General features: G+C 34.9%; 1 protein-coding gene across 3 annotated transcripts; it reads right to left on the bottom strand.

Annotated features, from left to right (window-relative positions):
- Positions 1–606: 606 nt before the first annotated feature.
- Positions 607–19442, bottom strand: MOR1 (ARM repeat superfamily protein). 3 transcript variants are annotated; one of them, XM_028078819.2, is made up of 54 exons: positions 19060–19441; positions 18779–18884; positions 18542–18665; positions 17298–17377; positions 17038–17215; positions 16874–16938; positions 16126–16208; positions 15927–16012; positions 15697–15810; positions 14920–15039; positions 14357–14459; positions 13725–13861; positions 13321–13386; positions 13109–13226; positions 12889–12929; positions 12457–12528; positions 12251–12358; positions 12040–12145; positions 11839–11951; positions 11642–11729; positions 11456–11556; positions 10631–10738; positions 10435–10540; positions 10288–10367; positions 10061–10210; positions 9864–9939; positions 9645–9769; positions 9440–9550; positions 9218–9367; positions 9037–9111; positions 8869–8950; positions 8684–8793; positions 8507–8605; positions 8337–8411; positions 8155–8250; positions 7962–8063; positions 7754–7855; positions 7397–7579; positions 7212–7323; positions 6865–6941; positions 6709–6788; positions 5284–5343; positions 5042–5144; positions 4735–4857; positions 4580–4657; positions 4333–4491; positions 4070–4228; positions 3295–3392; positions 3052–3208; positions 2854–2970; positions 1986–2081; positions 1796–1867; positions 1402–1684; positions 607–1314 (listed from the first exon to the last, which is right to left on the bottom strand). In XM_028078819.2, the coding sequence occupies exons 1-54, from the start codon at positions 19217–19219 to the stop codon at positions 1040–1042; spliced, it is 6048 nt and encodes a 2015-aa protein (XP_027934620.1). In that variant the 5' UTR covers positions 19220–19441; the 3' UTR covers positions 607–1039. The 3 variants fall into 3 exon arrangements, with proteins under 3 accessions (XP_027934620.1, XP_027934619.1, XP_027934618.1); XM_028078818.2 differs by having other exon boundaries at positions 5042–5168; XM_028078817.2 differs by having other exon boundaries at positions 5042–5168; positions 8684–8950; positions 19060–19442.
- Between the last annotated feature and the right edge of the window lie 302 nt (positions 19443–19744).

The following is a 19744-nucleotide window of genomic DNA, read 5'->3' on the forward strand; positions in this document are numbered from 1 at the left end:
AATCTAAAATGTATAATTACAATCTCTTTTTGTGGATGTATGCATTTTAGATTGTTAAAGAAAAACCAAAGTTATATCAAAATGTTATGACCATGAAGAGTTTGGCTTTATTGGCAGCTATCATAACAATTTCTGTATACATAGATTCGTAAGAGACAAAGGTAGCTTCATCCAAAGTGAAGCCGAAGAGGACTTAAAATGAATTTAGAAGGTTCTCCAATCCCTTTTCATGTTCTCCAATCTAGGTTGTCAAATATTTTAGTACTTTCTTTACTTAGGCACCAATTCAATGATACATAATGTCTTCATAACAAATGGATTTAAGAATACTATTTTTTTCGAAGACAGGAAGAGTCAGAGTAATCAAGCTTTTAGATTTATTTTGAAAATATTTCAAAAATGACATTCAAATGCAAAATAATTGAGTTGTGCACATTTCATTAAATTTACTTTAAAATAAAACTGCAGCCTAATTTATTAAAAAAATATTCATTCACAACTATTAGACTCTTATTATCGAAGTACAGACTTTTGATGATTAGTAGACTTCAAAATAGTATATACTAAGTACGAAACAGCACAGCAACTTTCGCAAGCACAAACGAATAATGAACAAATTCAAGGACATTGAACGTGATGTCCTTCTATAATTCATTTTGCATAATTAAATTGAAACACCAGTGTCAAAATTTGCTGAAACAAGCTAATGCGATAACACCAAGCAAAGCTCAGCGTCAGTAAGGAATGATCTGTAAAATTGCATTAAATTGACGCAATCTACATTAACTCCTGTTAGAAAAACAAAGCTCCACTACCATATACAACGAGCAAGAGGGCAAAGCATGCATGAGGTGAAATAATTGCAAGGGCGGTAAATGAACGGCAACCAATCCTGCTATGCTCTGCAACGTCAATGTTCCGTAGTTTGAAGAGGATTATACATATTCATCTATACCGTATTGAAAATTATATGACGACACGCTGTACGCCACTGCATGAATGAAATCTGACATTAGTGAGATTTTTTTTCTCTTTACCATCAAAGAGGTTCAAGGGAACCACTTTTCAATCTTTCCATCCGCGCTTGAAGGCCAGACAGTGCTTTCTCATCCATAGGAAGTACCCCACCATGCAAAGTATTCTCGGTTCCGGCATGCTCTGCTGTATGAGGAATCTGACTAGGAGGAACTCCATGATTCAAGTTGTCATTTGCACTTGTTAAGTGTCTACCGACAGATTCTGTACTCCCAGCAGCAGCTGCTAATTGCATACTCTTCATCCTCTCTCTGATTGCATCCAACGTACCACTGGTTACTGCAGTTCATATGTAACTTCTCCTAGTCAACATCATTTCTTCAATGTAAAAATTGGCGCAAAACAACTAAAATTAGGTTAAAATACCTCCTGTCATAAATCTATCATTTCTTTGGTCACCTAATGTATAGTCAGAATTTAATGCTCTAGACGTAATGGCATTCACAGGCCTATTCTCCTCACTGTATGATGGGGGTAAATTAAAATTTGTTGGGTCAGGTTTCATATTTAATTTAGCATCACCCAATGGATTTGCATTTACAGGTGAGAGAGGTGCAAAATCAGGGGAAGATATGTTTAAAGATGCTGGTGGAGGAGTAGGCATAGGTAAACTCGAGGGAGTTCTTCCAGCTGCAGCATTCTTTTCCATCTGCCAAAATGTTAAATTCAATTGCCAATCGACAAATACCTCGAATTGGTCATAGAAATACAAAAACGCAAGCTCAATTAACATGTGGTAATACAAGTAAATAATCTCAACCTGAGCAAGACCATCTCTAATGTAAGTTCGAAAGGCCTCACTAGCATTTTGAAGCTGAGCAAATATGTCAACCTAAGATAAAGCACAAGAATCTTGATCAAATAAGCAAAAATCGTATAGGCTGAACATTCACTCTAAACCAGAAAAATAAATCGTTATTTCTGTTATCTTTACTACCCTTAATTCTTACCTTAGGGTACAATTGGGTAATCCGATATAGCTCATATAGACCAATCGTGCAAGTTTGCTTCTCTCCAATCTTCTTAAATATAGCAGCCAACTCTTGCTGCAATTTAATTTTGAAGACAAACGGAGTCAGCGGTGAAATATAGGCTTTTAAGTTAAGTTTCAGCAAAATAGGATATTGACACAAGAAAAAATAGAATAAATTAGAAACATTGAGATATATCGGTTATTGTCAGGATTGCGAATTAAATTTTAGGATTGTTAGAATTATTACCTATTGTATCATTAACCCTATGTGTAGGGTGTTGAGTGTGGGAAACTACCTACTGCCGTATCTACTGTTGCATGTAATCATGTCTAGTATCTTAGAGTAGTCTTTTCATATGTACTTGCTTCATTATAAATAGAAGAGGAGGAGAGTGGTACTGTAGTCCACTACTCATATATTTTAAAGTCTCAGTCTCAAGTAGGATAATACCTACAAGTTGAGAATCTTCTCTGCTGCCTCACCAACGGAATGTACGGCAAGTGGGAGGCAAGCAGACACATTCACAGAGATCATTCTCGCCTTATTACCCATTTTTTTTTAAAACACCTCACATTTCTTTTCTCCATGTCCTACTTATTAATGCATTGTACCATAATGTATTTGGGTTTTATGACTTATTAACAACTATGATTTTTCAATCTAAGTTCGTAGAATGTAGATAAAAGTTATTTTCTTTTTTATGCAAATGATGTACACATGAATGTAGCTTTGCATTCTAGATAAAATCTTCAATTCAAATAACAATTCTAGGTAGAATTTCAAGTTTACAACATCTGATGATGTTCTAGTACCCAAGATACCGAGAAATAAAGCATAACTATACCTTTAACTGGGCATCAGCAGAATGGGTCCCAGAGGCTGAATTATTGGTTGCTGAATCTCCCCAATGGTTTTGTCCCCCAGGTCCAGATGCAGTCAACATTCTCGCCGCTGCCAAAGTCTAAAAATAAAAGGTAGGAGAAATAGAGTATAAATGGGTCTACTTCAACAATAAATCACATTAATTTGTTATAGTTTATACCTCAAGATTAAGTTCAATGTATGCAAGGATGATGGGTTGAGGTTTTGCATCAATAGGAACCATTGAGAGATGACCCTTTATCGCTGCACCACGAAGCTTGACAAGTTCATGTAAAACAGTTTTTACCATTCGTAAGGGTTTGTCATCAGCACCAGCCCTGTACAAATTAAACATTAGAAAACAGAAATAATTCAAGAATTATTTTATAAGCAAAAAATAGCAACTTTACCAATCAATCAATACCTTCTTCTAATTTCTTCCATTCCCAAGTCTTGCAGGTACAAATGGATACTTTGAAGAATGCGATCGAGATCAACATCATATATAGTACTCTGAAGAACCTGCAGCACAAACAAAATACATGTTAATGATGTGATGACTAAAAAACTTTAATTAATAACTATTCGAGCCAAATTATATAAGTTTACAGTGCGTAATATAGAAGTCCAATAGATTGGTTAATGGGTTTGTTAATAATTGAATATCTAATAAGTATTAACTACATATTTGGGCCCATTATATAATCATCCAAAAACTAATACTGTTAATTCATCGATCAAATAAAATAGTATAACAATTATATGGTTGGGTAGAGGAATGAACTAGATTAAAAAAAAAATCTTTGCCACCAAAACTGACATAGAATGGTGAATGGTAAAATTTAGGGTAAAAATTTCTTCACAAGTTTATCATATTAAAAAGCATAGTAGTCAATCTTAGATATGCTATCACCACAAATTGTGTAGTAGTCTCAATTAGAAACATAAGTAAAAGTTTAAAGTCAAAAGTAATCTAAATTCAAGACATTCATCATTGATTCATGCTACCTGTGGAAGTTTAAATGAAACAGGAAATATAATAACCTTATAGATAGACCCTAGAGCAAGTAACAAATTACTCGATCCAGAAACCTTGGCTAATAAGCTATATTACATTAGCCCAATTATATTTAGATGACCAAAATAGTTTGTTTTACGTTCATATCTTTTACCATTTTGCCGATGGCTGCACATGTTACCTTTGTAAGCTTGATAAGGCATTTTACAACTAGATCAGAAAACTTCTGATTTCTAGAAGCAAGTGGCTCATTTGATGCTGGTGAAGGCCACCTGGATGGATCTAACGGTCGCAAAAGATTGATTAAGACAACAAAGGAAGAAGTGCGGTCTGCATTATCCTGTATTGACAATAACTAGTTACTAAATAACCTGCACTATAATACATCAGCATAATATGCCTCACGTTGCAGTTCAACAGATGAGGGGAGATAAAGTTCCTAACCAGAATCTTAAGCATCAACACATTCAATGCTTTCAACAATTGACTTCCATCTTCCATATGAGGAACCCTGTCATCCAAGAGCCACAGAAGCAGCTCAGTAATGAGACTGTCAAGAGTGCTCTCATTTACAGCATGTGCTAATCTTTTATTCTGAAAAGTCTGTATTTCCCAAAACAAATTAGCAATCACAAATAGCTATATTAAAAGACATCAGATGATACAAATTCTAGCGCCAAAAAAAAAGTACCTGCATGAGAGTGTTAAGCACATATTTACAAGATCGTGACGAGGCCCCAGTCAAATTGAAGTCAAAGGTTCTTGCAACCTATTTAGAATAATAAAAAAATAATCAAAACACGAAAATCATTTCCCGAATGAGAGTAGTATAGAAAGTTAACTCGCCTTATTTGCAAGGCATGAAACTAATCTATCTGCGTCTTTCACAAGTTCATCCATAACAATGCCGTCTGGGTCATTAGAGACCTGACTTAACTCATGACAAATAACTTTCATTCCATCAACAGACTGCAACAAGAAAATCGAAAATCAGAGTTCAATCTTCAATTTCAAAAGAACAGAAAGCGAATGGGGGATCTCAAAAGATGTGGGTGTGTGTGTGAGTGTCTATATATATATATATATATATATATATATATATATATAATATATGTATGCATGTATGTATAGCAAATTATTTAGTTTATTTCACCTGTTCAGGAGAACCAAAAGAAATTATATCAAGTGCTTCGTTCCAATCTGGGGGCCCATTAGCAACAGCAGAAGAACGGGAAATCAACTGTCTCTCTATGTTACTATCAGGTTGACCATAATTTTTTCTGACATCAACATGAGTGATATGGAATAATAAAATAGGGATAATTTGGGGCAGGGTTAATTTCCCCTTAATAAGGAACAGAAAATGAATGAATATCAGTAAAACCTTTACCCTACCTCAATATAGGACCAGCAAGAGATCTAGACATCTCTCCACTTTGCTCTGCAACATCAGACCTGGTAATGGAATCAATAACAGGAAATATTCACTGTCAAGTATTTAACTGTTTAATAATCCACGCAAAAGAAACTCTTCAGTCCAGGTCAGGAAATAGGTTAACTAATCCCACACTTGAGAATGAAAAATATGAGAAAGGATGCTTAAGACATAATTATCTCTCAGCTTATTCATGTTTGTGTATGTGTATACACACGTGAGTTCTTACATAAGACATATGAAGGGAAGAAATAAAAGTCTACAACTAGGGCTCAAGTTGAAAAAGAAGTACAACAAGAAACAGCCTTTAAGCTTTTCCAGAATTGATTAGAAGATAAGTTAATCTAGTTTAACACCCATATACACCCATCATGTTTCTCATAAAATAAGAGTTCATAATCTTGAAATTATCGCATTTAGAAATCACAAATAAATTATACTTCCACATAGCTCGTATAAGTTGCCTTGTTTCAATACCAACATGCCAACTTAAAACTCCCATCTACTAGAATTTTATTCGCTAATGAAAAGCTTTGAACCAACCAAACCATCCATGTATTCCAAAAATCTTCTTTCAAAAGCACTTTTAATCCTACACGTGGTGCAAAAGCACTATGGATATCTATAATAAAACAATTCAACATTTGAAGCCATAAAGCAAAAAAGAAAATTCAGAATAATAAAGTGCAGTAGATTAGTACTAAATAAGCTCAAACTAAATAAGTGTACAATATACATATATATATATATATATATATATATATATATATATATATATATATATATAATTTCTCATTAAAATGAAAACATTTTACAAAGGAGTTAACTTTTTCAAATTGAGTCAAGGTATATAACATGTGGGATCGATCAATGGGAGAAAAATTTACAGTTAAGTTCAAACACATTGACTTGAGAGTTTGTACAAAAGTTAAATTGTTTTGCTTAACTAGAACTGTAAAATCATGAAAGAGGTAACTCAAACAACCATGATAGGACCTATGCGAAAGTCATTGTGTAGTTACTATGTTCATTTATACTTCCTTGAAAGGAATTGTATCACGCATATCCATCATAACATTTTCAATATAAATAAGATATCTTTTCAATGATTTTATCAAAACAATTTATCAAATCCTAAAATCTCATCAGCCGTAATCAGAGATAGTGCACCTTCCCCCAAAATATTTATGCTACACCAAATAGGATTCCAGCCTCATTTAATAGATAAAATTAGCATAGATATCAACAGCAAGCCAATGACCACAAAAAGGAATTAAGTCATGTTTATATTTTCATTTCAAAATGATGATCAGGATCAAGAGATTATAGAAAAAATTAGAAGGAAAAAATGCATTGACAGAACAGATTGGAAAGAATGGACACACCCATTTTCCCTTACTGCACGTCTTAAAATGGCCCTTGCTTCCCCAGGCTTCCCTTCCTTCTTCTTTTCCATCTCCCGTACCTAGTAAAGTACACAACCGAAATTGTCAAGAACTCCGTATAACAAACGGAGACAAATGACTAAAGGATGTACTGACCTTCCACTTGAATCTATCCTCTAACATGCTGTGTTGAGTGTTTGAAAGAGTCCCAACAAATTCCCAGATGTCATTACCTGCATAGCAAAAATTGGAAAATAACTCCACAAGTTATAAGAGGTGAGAAGAAAAGAATAAAAATTCAGCATCTAAGTTGAGCGAGCCAAAAAGTGGTTCACTTCACACATAGAGAAGGATATGCTGCTCATGCAATTTATACACTAGTGGAAAAACCCACCCCAATCCAACAAAATACAACAGATGTGCTTTACATCACGAGGCAGAAGGCACAACATTTCCCAAGAACGTTGAAAAATAGAGAGATGGTCCTAAAGGATGTGGCATACCAAGAATCTTATAACAAGTAGCTAGTGTATTTAATGCTGCTTTCCTAGTTTCACCATCCCGTTCTGCTGTCAAACTAGCAACCTGTTGCAATAATTTTAGCTGCCCACCAACCTGTCCACATAATGTCAGTAGTATTCAAGGAAAACAGTGAGAGTAGAAAATAATAGAAAAATAGATACAATACCTCAGCAACATGATGATCAATAATAAATCCAACCAGATCAACACATTCAATTCGAGTTCGGTTATTCTTGGAGCGCAAACCCTCTGATATATAGGGTAAACATTTAGAAGCTGAATATATGGCAACAAATTGTTTGGTCAGCTCGCGCATTTTTTCTCGTACTTTCTCAATGTTATGCCCTAACTGCAACATTAAAATAAGAAATGAACGTCTACTTTGCCATCTGTAACACCAAAGTAAGCACACTAATATAACCTAGTACCTTATTTTAAAACAAAAGTTAGCTGAAATCAACTAAACCATTAGAAAGATTCATGGGAATAATAACACTCTACAAATATAGTTGCTAATATTAACCTTCTCTACAAGGCATGGAAGAAACATGGCCACTTCAGATTCTGTCAGAGTGTAACCCTCCTCCTTCAAGGTGTCAAGCAGCTCTGGAAGAAATTCCAGCACCTGAGCAATTAAATTGAATGAAGTTACAACTGACACCATACATCTGCAAACTAAAGGAAGAAAAGAAGGAAACTGGCATCACAACAAAAACAAAAATAATAGAAACCTTCAATAGACATGTTGTGTTTGATTTGCAGAACTGTAACACAAACCACCTCAGAAGAATGTCCAAAACTTCTATTACTTCCTTAGCAATGGAAGGAAGGGCCTGAAAAGTGCAATTGCAGTTTGTACAAGTTCCGGTAAATAAAAAACACTTCAAAAGCATGGAAGTTATTGAGAATGTTATAGAACAACACCTTCTGCAGCATTTGAAGTCCATCAACTTGCTTCTTAAAATCTGCACTTAAGAGTCTCCTATGTAAATCCTCTCGGAAATACTTCATCATATCATTCTGCAAATTACAGTCGCTTTTAATATAATTCATTAGTTATAGAAAGTTGGAGTTATGTATACTTGTTCCTCAATAAACAGTCCCACCTCGAGATCTTGAATTTGCTCAGGACGAGGGTCCTCAAACTTTAACCTTCGAACCACCATTCTCTCCCTATCTTCCTGCATGTATGACAATCGTGAAGATGACACTCCAGTCATGCATACTTTGAAGATCTCAAGTAAAGTTTTGTAAACCCAACCCCAAACAACATTACCTTATTTGAATCCTTGATATTTAACAAAGCTTGAGACTGTACCGCTATATCTTGAACAGATATTGGTTCAGATTTAGTGCCTTTTGTTGCCACAGCTCTCTGTTGAGATGATGAAACAAATAGTTAGAAAATCCAAACAGATCTAAGAGTACTTAATAAAAAGGAAAAAGAAACTACCGAAGATGCAGCTCTATTTCCATGTTTTGAAACACCATTAGCAGTTGATTTCCCCCCCTTCAATTTTGCTGGTGCACCCACTGAAACCGATTTGGCCACCGCAAATGACTCTAAAAACAAAAACTGTGTAAGTAAGATAAAAATAAGAACTTCACCATGATTAACAAAGAAGAATGAGAACATACCTTGAAAAGCTCCATATGGTTTCAACTTCTCAAGAACCAGAGTGAGTGCTGGTCCATGAATGTCTTTAAGTATCTTTTCAATCTGAAAAAACAAATTAAAGATGCTTGGGTATCACATCAATATTAAGGAAACAAGGGAAGAAAAAAGCAGTTTTTTAAAACAAATACCATTTCATGTCCACTAACTCTCAGTATCTCATTAATGCAAGCTTCTGCTGCCTTGCGAACATCAGAAGATTTATCCTAACAATAAGCCATCATAAATTTTGTTCAAAAGAATAGGGCAAATTAGAACTATTTGAGAAATGTTATAAACACAAAATCAGAAAGCTGAGTATCCAGACTGTACTGTCATTGCGGAAGAGGCAGGCTTCAGCAGTTGTGCAGCTTCAGCAAAATTACTTAACCCAGAAAGTTGCTTAGATACCCAATCAAACAGATCCTTACGCCCATCCGCACCAATTTTAGAGTCCACCAAAGCAATTGCAATATAAGGAACCTAAAGTAAAAACCATACTCAGGACATTGATACTACGGACACAGAACAACAGAACATAGGCTAAGGACAGACCATTTTATCAAGATGAACAGCAGCCAGCCAAGAATCTAAAGCATTCAGTACACATTCTCTCATGTGCTTCTTGTTGTCACCAAGACATTTCAATATATCAGACAGAATACCCTGGATAAACCGTTGCAATTAAGTCAATATAGCAAACAGCAAAAGAAAAATACCAACTGGAAAAAAATATGAAAGCATAACAGAATCCTCTTACCTTGCTTGCCTTCTCTACAGCTTGCCCCATTGCAGATGCAACATTGCCAATTGTTGTCAAAGTAGCCATGACGATGTTTTTGTTGCTATCAACGAGTCGTCCCCTAAGAGCTCCAAACAATTCACCTGGTAAAGAAACAGTTCAGAACAAATAAAAGGACTGGCAAAGTCGAAAATATAGCGAACATCTTATTTAATAGGGTAAGGGTCGGTGAAATACCAGTTCCAGTAGCTTGAATGCGCTTATTAGCCTCTTCCAATATTTTGTTTACAGCATCAACAGACTCCATACGAACCTATAGTAAGTAAAAATACACAGAAAAATTAGAAGCAATAGTGCAACATTTAATAACTGAAATCCCAATACAACAATAAATACAAAATTAAAAGCAAATTGCAAGCTCTTATCAAACAAACCTTCCAATCAGAGCTTTCCAAGCTCTTCAGAAGAGTTTGAGTGATCTTTCCACTGATGTCTTCACGAGGCAAGCCATCAAGTCCACCAGCAGCAACAGTTGAAGAGGAATCCGAAGTCCTGACAGTTCTCTTGGCAACTACAGATGCTCCCTGAAGCAGTCGAAATTATATGACACTACTAGGAAAACCAAGACACAACACAACTAACCTCACCAAACACAACATACCTCAAAAGGATTCTTCTCATATTCCGTATCAAGTGCACTAAGCAGTGCAGGCTTTACATCAGTAAGAAACCCTTTAATGTCTGCAAGAAGAAAAAGCTTAGAGCCTTGAAAACATAATTGAGAAGAAAATATGAAACACAAAGTTACCTGGACCAACAAATCTATGCAGAACACCCAAGAGCTTAATTGATGCATTTCTAGTAGCAGCATTACTTGACTGCAGCCCAGTGTCTTTAAGAAAATCAATTAAATCCTGCATAGTAAGATTTGCATTAATAAGTTATAAACTTTAAACAAAACATTCCACACTAAAAAATACAAAAATAAAACATCTATAGTGCACCTTAAGCTTAATATGAGAGACACCAAAATCCTCGACAGCAGAAACCATCCACAAAATTCCCTCACTGAGAACCTTAGGATTCTTATGTTCCTTCATGATCTTGTAAAGCTACAATTGAAAAAATCACATTTTTCCAAACATCATTTGTTTTAATACGCAAGATAAACAAAATCACTAATATGCATCCAAAAGGGAACAAACTGAAATTCAATTGAATCCAGATACGGACATTAACTTAATAACAGGAATTAATTACAAAAATTAAACAGCAACACTAAGACTGGTCTACTGCAGGCTAATTGCTGGTATTTAACTAGTATTACAGTCACAAACTTACAATATTTTAAAACTATGCACAACCATCATTTTTAACTCTTAAATTTTGTCTTCTTTCTAAAAAAAATTATATTATTTAAGATTACTTAGAAATTATGAGATTCAACTATAAAATATATAACTTAACTTGATTAACTAAATAGTACAAAATTTGGTAAAGGAAAAAAATATACATGTGATATCATTTTACTAAGCCAGTCATCTTTCACAAAAACACGCTTAAGTGACTAAATTCACCTCATGTTTATACAGTTAACACTAGTCACAGACAACAGTGCAAACAATGACAGTCAACAGTGAAAAGGCAGTTCAATTCTTTAAAGCAGTGATAACACAAAAGGAGTTGCTAATAGAACATAATTTTATTTACCATATTAAAAACAAACCACACTTATGCCCTAACAACTCATGTTTAAAGGGTTTACAGGCTAGGAGAACACTTATGCCTAACAACTAAAATATATGCTTATCAAGGGCAACCATGCTTACTCTTTCAAAAATGAATCCTGGACCAACAGCTTCACACAAAGTACTCAGGCATTTCATAGCATGTGCACGTGTCTTAATATCTGCCACACGTTCACTTAGTCCTAAAATTGAAAAACAAGTCGCAAATTAGAACAGTCATTCCTAAAGTAAACACAGTTTATTAACCGTAATAGCTAAACTACCCACCTGAAAGACAAAGTACTGCACATTTCTTTGGAAATTTAGCTGCAGTTGAACCTATATGATTGACCACTTCAATAACCTGCTGCTGAACCTGCACAAGAAAACACAAGCTTAGGGCCCTCTTAAAATCTCCTCCCTATGTTTCACAACAAACCATCAAGAGTAGAACATTTTAAATTCCAAAGAAAGTATTTTGGAACCTGAACATTTTTCTCGCCCCATCCAGGTAAAGTGCAGAGTAAATGAATCAAAATTTCTACTGATTGGTTGAGGTCCTGTAAGCCTTCTACCTGCTGTTTCAGTGAAGAAATGGCTGCAAAAATCTAACTTCAGCGACCTTATTTTATCAAGCACTTCATAAAGGCAACAGCATACAATTACAAGGAAAACAGACTGCCAACCTTCTAGACGCTCTTTCCAAACAGCACTTTTCAATAGAGCAATAGTATCTGACTGTATAAGAGAACCTATTCGACTTTCAATCTCCTCAAGACTCATCTCAGTAGGCTGCATAATGTTAGACACACATATTAAATAAATATAATTAGTTATCAAAGAAACAGAAAGAATGTTCAGATCAAAGAGAAAGATAACAGACAGACATCAATTTACCTCAACATCCTCAGGTTGTTCAATTGATTTTGAAGCCTTCACCTGTGCAACTCCATCAGTTTTTTTGTTTGTGCCAGACTTTACAGCCGCTCCTTTCTTAGGGACAGCCTAGAATGTGCAAAATATTTAACAAATCAACTCGCATTCATCAGAAATACAATAATAATATCATCAAATATTAAATAAATAGCAAGATACAATCTTACAGCTGACTGAACAGGCCTCTTTCCACTAAGCATGCTGGCTGCTGACCTTTTGACAAATGCACTTTCAGAGGTCTGTAAGCAAATCAAGTGACATATAAATGTTCGTCCTCCAATATATACATTCAACTTTAAAATTAAATCATTCACAAGTTTGTATTTAACATGGTTCTCAAATTCCTGTCCAAAACCTATTTTATCAACTTAGCATTCATATTCCATGTGATATTTAAGGTAAAAACTGGAATTACATTTTTTCAATGGTTGTCAAAGCCTATGGGAGGGAGATGGATTGATCCATTAAAGGGAAACTGGGCAGGGAAAACTTCCAAACTACATATAATCCAACTAAATCTTGGAGCAGCTCATGAATGAAATGAAATTGAATCAATATTTCTTGAGTTAAAAACAAAATAAAAGAAAAAGGAAACCCACCTCCGCAGAAGATGCACTTGCTCGGGTATTATGCACAGAAGCTGGAATGTCATTACCAAGTGTCAGCATAAAAAAACGTATGTACACATTAAACATCAACAAAAACACAAATTAGAGAATGACTCAAATTAGGAAAGCCCTAGTCTTTAAAAAGCCCAAAACTTGCATTTTCTCTTCACATCTAAATTTTATTTTTCTAGAATAAATAAAAATTACAAACCTGCAGAAGAACCACCAGGCACAGCATCCTCAGAACCTGAAATCATTTCCGAAAGCTTCTTTCTTCTAACATCATCAAGTTTCTCCAACGACCTCTCCAAAGGTCTCATGCCAACAGACTATTTAACAGAGTGAAGGAAATATCGTTCAGAACCTGAGCAGCAAAAGCATATTCTAAAGCACAGAAAAAGATGTAGTTGAAACGAGTTTTACCTTAGCTATTGCAGCCAATGCTGAAAAGGCAGCATCCCTGACTTCAGGAGTGCCATCATTTAGGCACTGAAATATCCAAATTTTAGCATTTTCAAAAAATATACAAATATAAGACATACATTTACAGTGTATTTTTCACAGACAATTGAAATAAATTGTATTCTAGAATAGACAGCAGCTCAGAACTTGAGAATTAAACACCAGCCAAAAAATCACAACTTTAGTCAAGAAGTTTATTAAATCATGTTTTGAGTGATCCTAAACCAAGGAAAGAAGGGGATCAAATTGATATTTAAATAAAAATATCTAAAACTGCTGAGCCGAAGTCTCTAAAATCACTTTAAAATCCACCACGAAACAAAGCAAGCACACTAAATAAAATTAAACGATAAGAGCAAACTGACCTCCATACAGATTGGAACATAATCCTTGTGCACCTTTGTAATAACACCCTTGTTACTTGTCTCAATACAAAATGTCACCCACGTCAAGGATAAGGATCGCACAAGAGGGACTTTGTTTTTTGTGGCTGTCTTAACATCTGCAACAGATTACACATAATACATTCAAGAAGAAGCAAACATAAAACACTAATGACAAGATTATTTAAGGTCAACATACAGAAATACAAAAAATAACTTACTACAAACTACATACACAAAATACCAATCTAAATCATGGAGTATTTAATACAAGTAGTTAAAAAAGCAATATGAATCTACAGCTAAATAAATAACAACAGGAAAATATTGAATGTGTTTTACATCAAGTCTTGCAGAGGATACGGAATCTAAGAGGAAAATAACACCACAAATCCTTTGTTCTGACATCTGTGGTTAGTGATGCAAGATAGATATTATAATCTTCAGTTTGCGAACTAATAAACTTCACCAGGAAAAGCACCAAACAGTGTAGCGTAAGGCCACAGGAGTTGGGAGTATGTACAAAAAAGAATGCTAGAGATGAGATTCTTTAAAACTAGTAACTAAATTATTTAACCTATAGTCGAATAAAAAATCAAGGATGTGAAACATGCCTTCAATGATATCTATGAGGCTGATGCATCCAGCTTTCTGCATCGCTTGAAGAGTCTGTATCAAAGCCTCAGCCAAAGCAGGTTTTTTTTCCTTCAACTTTTCCTGATCATCACAAAGAAACATAATAAACAAGCAATATTTGAAGAGTACATTATTAATATGTGTATAAATACAATTCACTATTTACTTTAACAAGAATTTCCTTGCAAACTAGAAGCACAGTTCTGATGTTAACACCTCTAACAGCATTCAAAACAGAAGATAATCAACCTTCTCCTAACCAAAATCAATGACTTCTTCAAAAGACACAGCAGTAACAGAAATGTAAGGTGATGAGCAGTTCAGAATGAGAAAGATCACACTCTCAAAACCCTTTCTGCAGATAAACCAATTTAAAGAAAACAGATAATGACTTTATAGCATTTAAATGGAATGAATACAGATTAACTACTGCTGCTACATGTAACAAATAACCAATGAAGAATACAAAGAAAATAGACCGCAAAGTAAAAAGCATTCAATTGTTAACCCCTCGTACATTTGGCTGTAGGATAGTACTTACAAGCAAAACAGGCAATAAAAAGCGAGAACTGGCAGAAAAATGAGTTCTTAATCCACGAGCAAGATTGCCAATAGCCTGAACAGCTTCAACTGCAACGGCGATATTCACATCTGTAATAAGCTGCAAGCAAAAACGACCAGTTAAACTTTTGGCACCCAAAAATACATCAGTGACAAAGAAAATACATTAAAAAAAACAATATCAAGTCAACTATGTCCCTGGTCACAAAAATGGCCATGATTCACATAAACAATTAAACGTCAGAGTAAGAAAACTACAAAATGCACCATTACCAACTTCACAAATATAAAGCAACCTTTGTCCTTTACCATATAGTCATATCATAGTCATATGATACAATACAAACAGGCAAATGCCTCTCTGAGCACAAAAATGTTTAAAAATATTGCACCTTACATTTACATAAGCAACTCCTAACCTCCACAAAACCTGGAAGAAATTGCCCAGCAATAAACAGAAAGAAGTTTGAAAGAGTGCACAAAATAATAGAAGTGGTATCTCTTCAGTAGACGAACTTTAACTGAAAATTATGCCCCAACACTTTTAAATTTGTGTCAGTGGCAAAACTAAAATCAAGACCCAATCATTTTAACTTCTCTAAGTCAACTATTCATCAACACATGAGATATCCCAAGTCTCTAGGAAACAAACAAATATTTGAGTGAAAACATATTATAGATCCAAACAATGTCAAAGCTTTTGTACTGAAAAGGCCACGGGCATCATTTCTATAACACACAAACATGTACAAGATACCTTCTTTAAGGTCCGACAAACTTCAGAGAAATCACCAGGAGAAATTCTTTTAGTTGATGCAAGCTTTGTTAGCTCAGCAACAGCTTCCTTCCTTTCAGACCATTTGGTGGCTTTCTGAATATTAGTGAGACAAAAGTAAACAGCAAAGTTAGGCAGATTCAAAGCATGTAACAAAAGTAAAGGTACAGTAGTTACTGAGCACAATCTAAGACAAAGTGCAGATAACTGACCACTCCATCCCAAAATCCTGACTTCTCCAAAGGAGTCAATATATCAACCGGATCAACAAGTTCATATTCATCAATTTCTTGAGGAGCTGATTATGAAAGCATTTGACAACCAAAAAAAGGCATAAATCAGTATTACCGGGGAAAGACAACAATGTCTAAAAAAAAGAAAAACATACCCCAGATACAAAATTTTGCATACCATCATTCCCAGAATCTTCAGTGGGGCCAGGACCGACAACCTCGGACACAGCTTCTTGTTCGGGTTCCTTGTCTTGCTCAGATCTAAAAACAATGACGGAATATTTGATTAGGATGACATTAAGACGGTTAAGCCAATAAATGTTTCGCATCAACATATTCAACTAAAAAACATCGACACCAGTAGTATAACCAAAAATGTTGTGTTTGATGAAAGTTGGTCATACACCAGTGGTTAATGTCATCTGTTGCTGGTAAAATCTTATGAAGTAAAGGAACTACGACCTAGAAATATATCACATATTTGACTTCAAAATTTCTTGCTTGAAAATTACCAAAATGCTCCAACAAAAATGCTTTGTAGAACTAAAAAATGCTCCATACTTTTTGGTGGTACTAAATTTATGTAAGATGCCCTCTGAATTTAAGTTTCGATTATTCACTCTCCAACACATCACTTGTCACACTCAAATAGAAAAAATAACTAGTTCAGATTTAGAAACTGTTTCAAGGTTCTGATGAAACATCAGAAAAATGGGAACTTGGAGGAATCTAACACCTGAATAAAGCAATACCTAGTAATAAAACTTCCAAAAGCAACTTAAAACAACACACAAATACACAAGTCCATAACAAGGAAAAAAACAATTACAAAATAAAATGAAGTAAAAAGAATATGTGCATAAGTCATGTATCTCCCGGTAAGTATGAAGAAATTTAAAGCAAAAAGAATTAAAATCAAACATCACCTTATTTTACGGGTTGGCTTTGCTGTTCCGGTAACATTTACAAGTTCTGCTTCTAGCTCTTTTTTCTACAGGAATGGGAAAAAGGTAGTGTATGATTTTTTTATGGAGGAGAAAATAATAAAAAAAAAAAAAACTGCAAAATATAGAAAACCATTCTAACTTACCATTGTGTCCCTCATTTTCTCAAACAAAATTGACTTTACACTATCTTTACCAATCCAACGGCAAAGCTCGAGGGTCAACCCTTTAGAGGATGCACGAACATTTTGATCTTGATGATCAAAGAGTTCTGGAAGCATCTTCAAAATTCTTTTTGGAGGCACAATTTTTGCTCCAAATTCACTAACAACATAGAAAATAATTAATTCTATAAAATCTGTAAAAGAAAACCCCTATAATAAATTTTGCAACAAAGATCCCAAACCTTAAAGCTTGAAACATAACATCTATTGCAGGTACCACTGCTTTAGCAACTTTGTTTTTGATTGCTTTCTCCATCGCATCCTAAAATTACCAAAAGCCTTCAGATATTATTGGAAAGGAATAATATGACAAGTAGACCTATTATTAATGTGTAAACCCCAAAGAATTCACCACATTGGAATTAAAACAAATGTTAAAATGTATCTTTGGAGCCATAGAACATAATTAAATTACAAAAGGTTTTCCTACTACTAATAATTTTCACTTTTTTAACGTACCATACCTTAAATTTATTTTTATATAAGTTAAAATTTCAATAGATCCTAATAATTGGAGGGGCATATGTAACGTAGTGTACGCTGAAATTACTAACAGCTAAGAGGAAGAAATGATTAGTAGATGCAATGTTATTGACTGGTCAAATCCAAACAGAATTCACCATGTAAAACATTTTCAGAATTAGTGACAAAGAAATTGGAAAACAAAGCTAAATGAAATTAAAAAATAGTTTGAAGGATAAAACCATGAAAATATAAAAGAAAATGGACCCCTAAATAACATTTTTTTTTCAAAAGGATTTTTTCAATTATTAGTTGATGATATTTTTTCCATTCACCAAAAAACCCTTAATAAAAGTAAAAATAACACTAACCAGTAAAAGTCAAAATATTACTTCATAAGACATGATGACATTCAGAAAACCGTATTTTGCGAATGTAAACCATTCATTCAATCAACACTAAAGGAAAACATCAAGAATACAATTTCAATAAGGAGACTCTAACTATAAAGCCCTGGTATCGGTTACTGTTAAAACAGCACCAAAAAACAACCAATTACTGAGAGATAGAGGGAGAAAGTTGTTTAGGTCAACACATAAAGTTTGGTCTCTTCATCACCAAACAAACTGAGAGGCAATATTGTACCCATTAACTTCAAACATTGTCCGCTCATGAAAAATATAACTGACAGAAAGCAAGCAAGATAAAATTCAGCATTCAAAAAACCTGGAAAAAGCATAAAAAAATAGGCACTGCGATTAGGACTTCGTGAAGACTCTTTTCATGTCCACAATCATTGCCAACACAAGTTTAAATTAATGATGACATAAACAGAACACACGTCACTACTGAAACAAAAATGTATGACCAATCTCAACTCGGCTTGACACAAAAGAAAAACCCATCCCTCACAAACAAAAAAGGAGAAGGCAGTTTAATAGCAAAGAAGCTAAATAAATGGTACCAGAAACGCATCCACGGCCTCCAATTCCACCCATAACATAAACACTGCCTGAGCCTTCTCCACCGTCTTTGGCCTCCCCGTCAGACATTTAGCCACAACCGCATCGCAGACCTCCTTCCCGTACCTACTCCGAAATTCAAATTCAAATTTAAATGTAAATAGGAACGATAACTTCTTTTAAACTAAAACATGCAAACAAATTACAAATCCAAAAACCAAAAGCAACGAAATCCTCACCTGCCGGCGTCGGCATCCGCAGCTCTCAAGTACGCAATCAACGCATCCAGCGCCTTCTCCTGTACCGGCGCATTTGAATCCGCCACTGTCTTCTTGAAAAAATGTCCTGACAAATTCAAAAAGAAAAACAAGGAAATAAACCACGCATCAAGATCCAAACGAGAATGCACCTTAGCAAATAACAACTCGGCAGAGAACCGCATCCAGATCCACCATAGGGAGATCGAGAAACGAATCCGAAAACTTAAAAACCCTATCTGAAGAGAAAAAAAAACACTTACCGAATTCGCGGATGCGAGAGTCTTTAGGATCGGTGATGGAGTCGCAGAGCGACGCCAAATCGATGTTCGCCTCGTTGCGCACCTTCCAATTCTTGTGGAAGAGGCGATCCTCCCACGGCAATTTCTTCGCCTCCTTCAACAACTTCTCTTCCTCCGACATTGTTGCTTCTCTCCTATCAAACTACAATACGCACGTCTCAAACCTATCGATCTCCGCCGAATCCTATAGAGAAGAAAGAATAGAGTGTGTGATTGTTTATGTGTGTTTTCGGTGGTATTTTGGATTCTGGAGAATGCCGGCGAGAGGGAAGGGGGAAATGTAGAAGAAACGGTGAATGAGCGTGCAAAGGCTTTTTTGTATATTTGCTTCAAAAACACAACAGAGAGAGAAAGAGGGGTTTTTGTTTTGGATTTTTTTTCTTATTTATATATTTATTTATTTGATTTTCCTTGGGCACTTGGGACTGGGATGGTGGTATATTGGTATTTACGTTTTTCCTTGCCCACATTCCTTTCGTGCGCGCGTGGACACAACGCCAATTTTGAATTGAGATCTCCCTCACAAGTCACACATCAGCATCACACAAGGAGAGTTTGTTTTTAGTTGTTCTGCATTAGTAAATTTTTGGCAGTTATATCTTATCACCATCCTCTTTCATATTTTCATTCCGTTCTCTATAATTAA

This window comes from Vigna unguiculata, chromosome 7, assembly GCF_037176805.1.
Source record: "Vigna unguiculata cultivar grain cowpea cultivar isolate G323 ecotype 2 chromosome 7, ASM3717680v1, whole genome shotgun sequence".
NCBI lineage: Eukaryota > Viridiplantae > Streptophyta > Magnoliopsida > Fabales > Fabaceae > Vigna > Vigna unguiculata.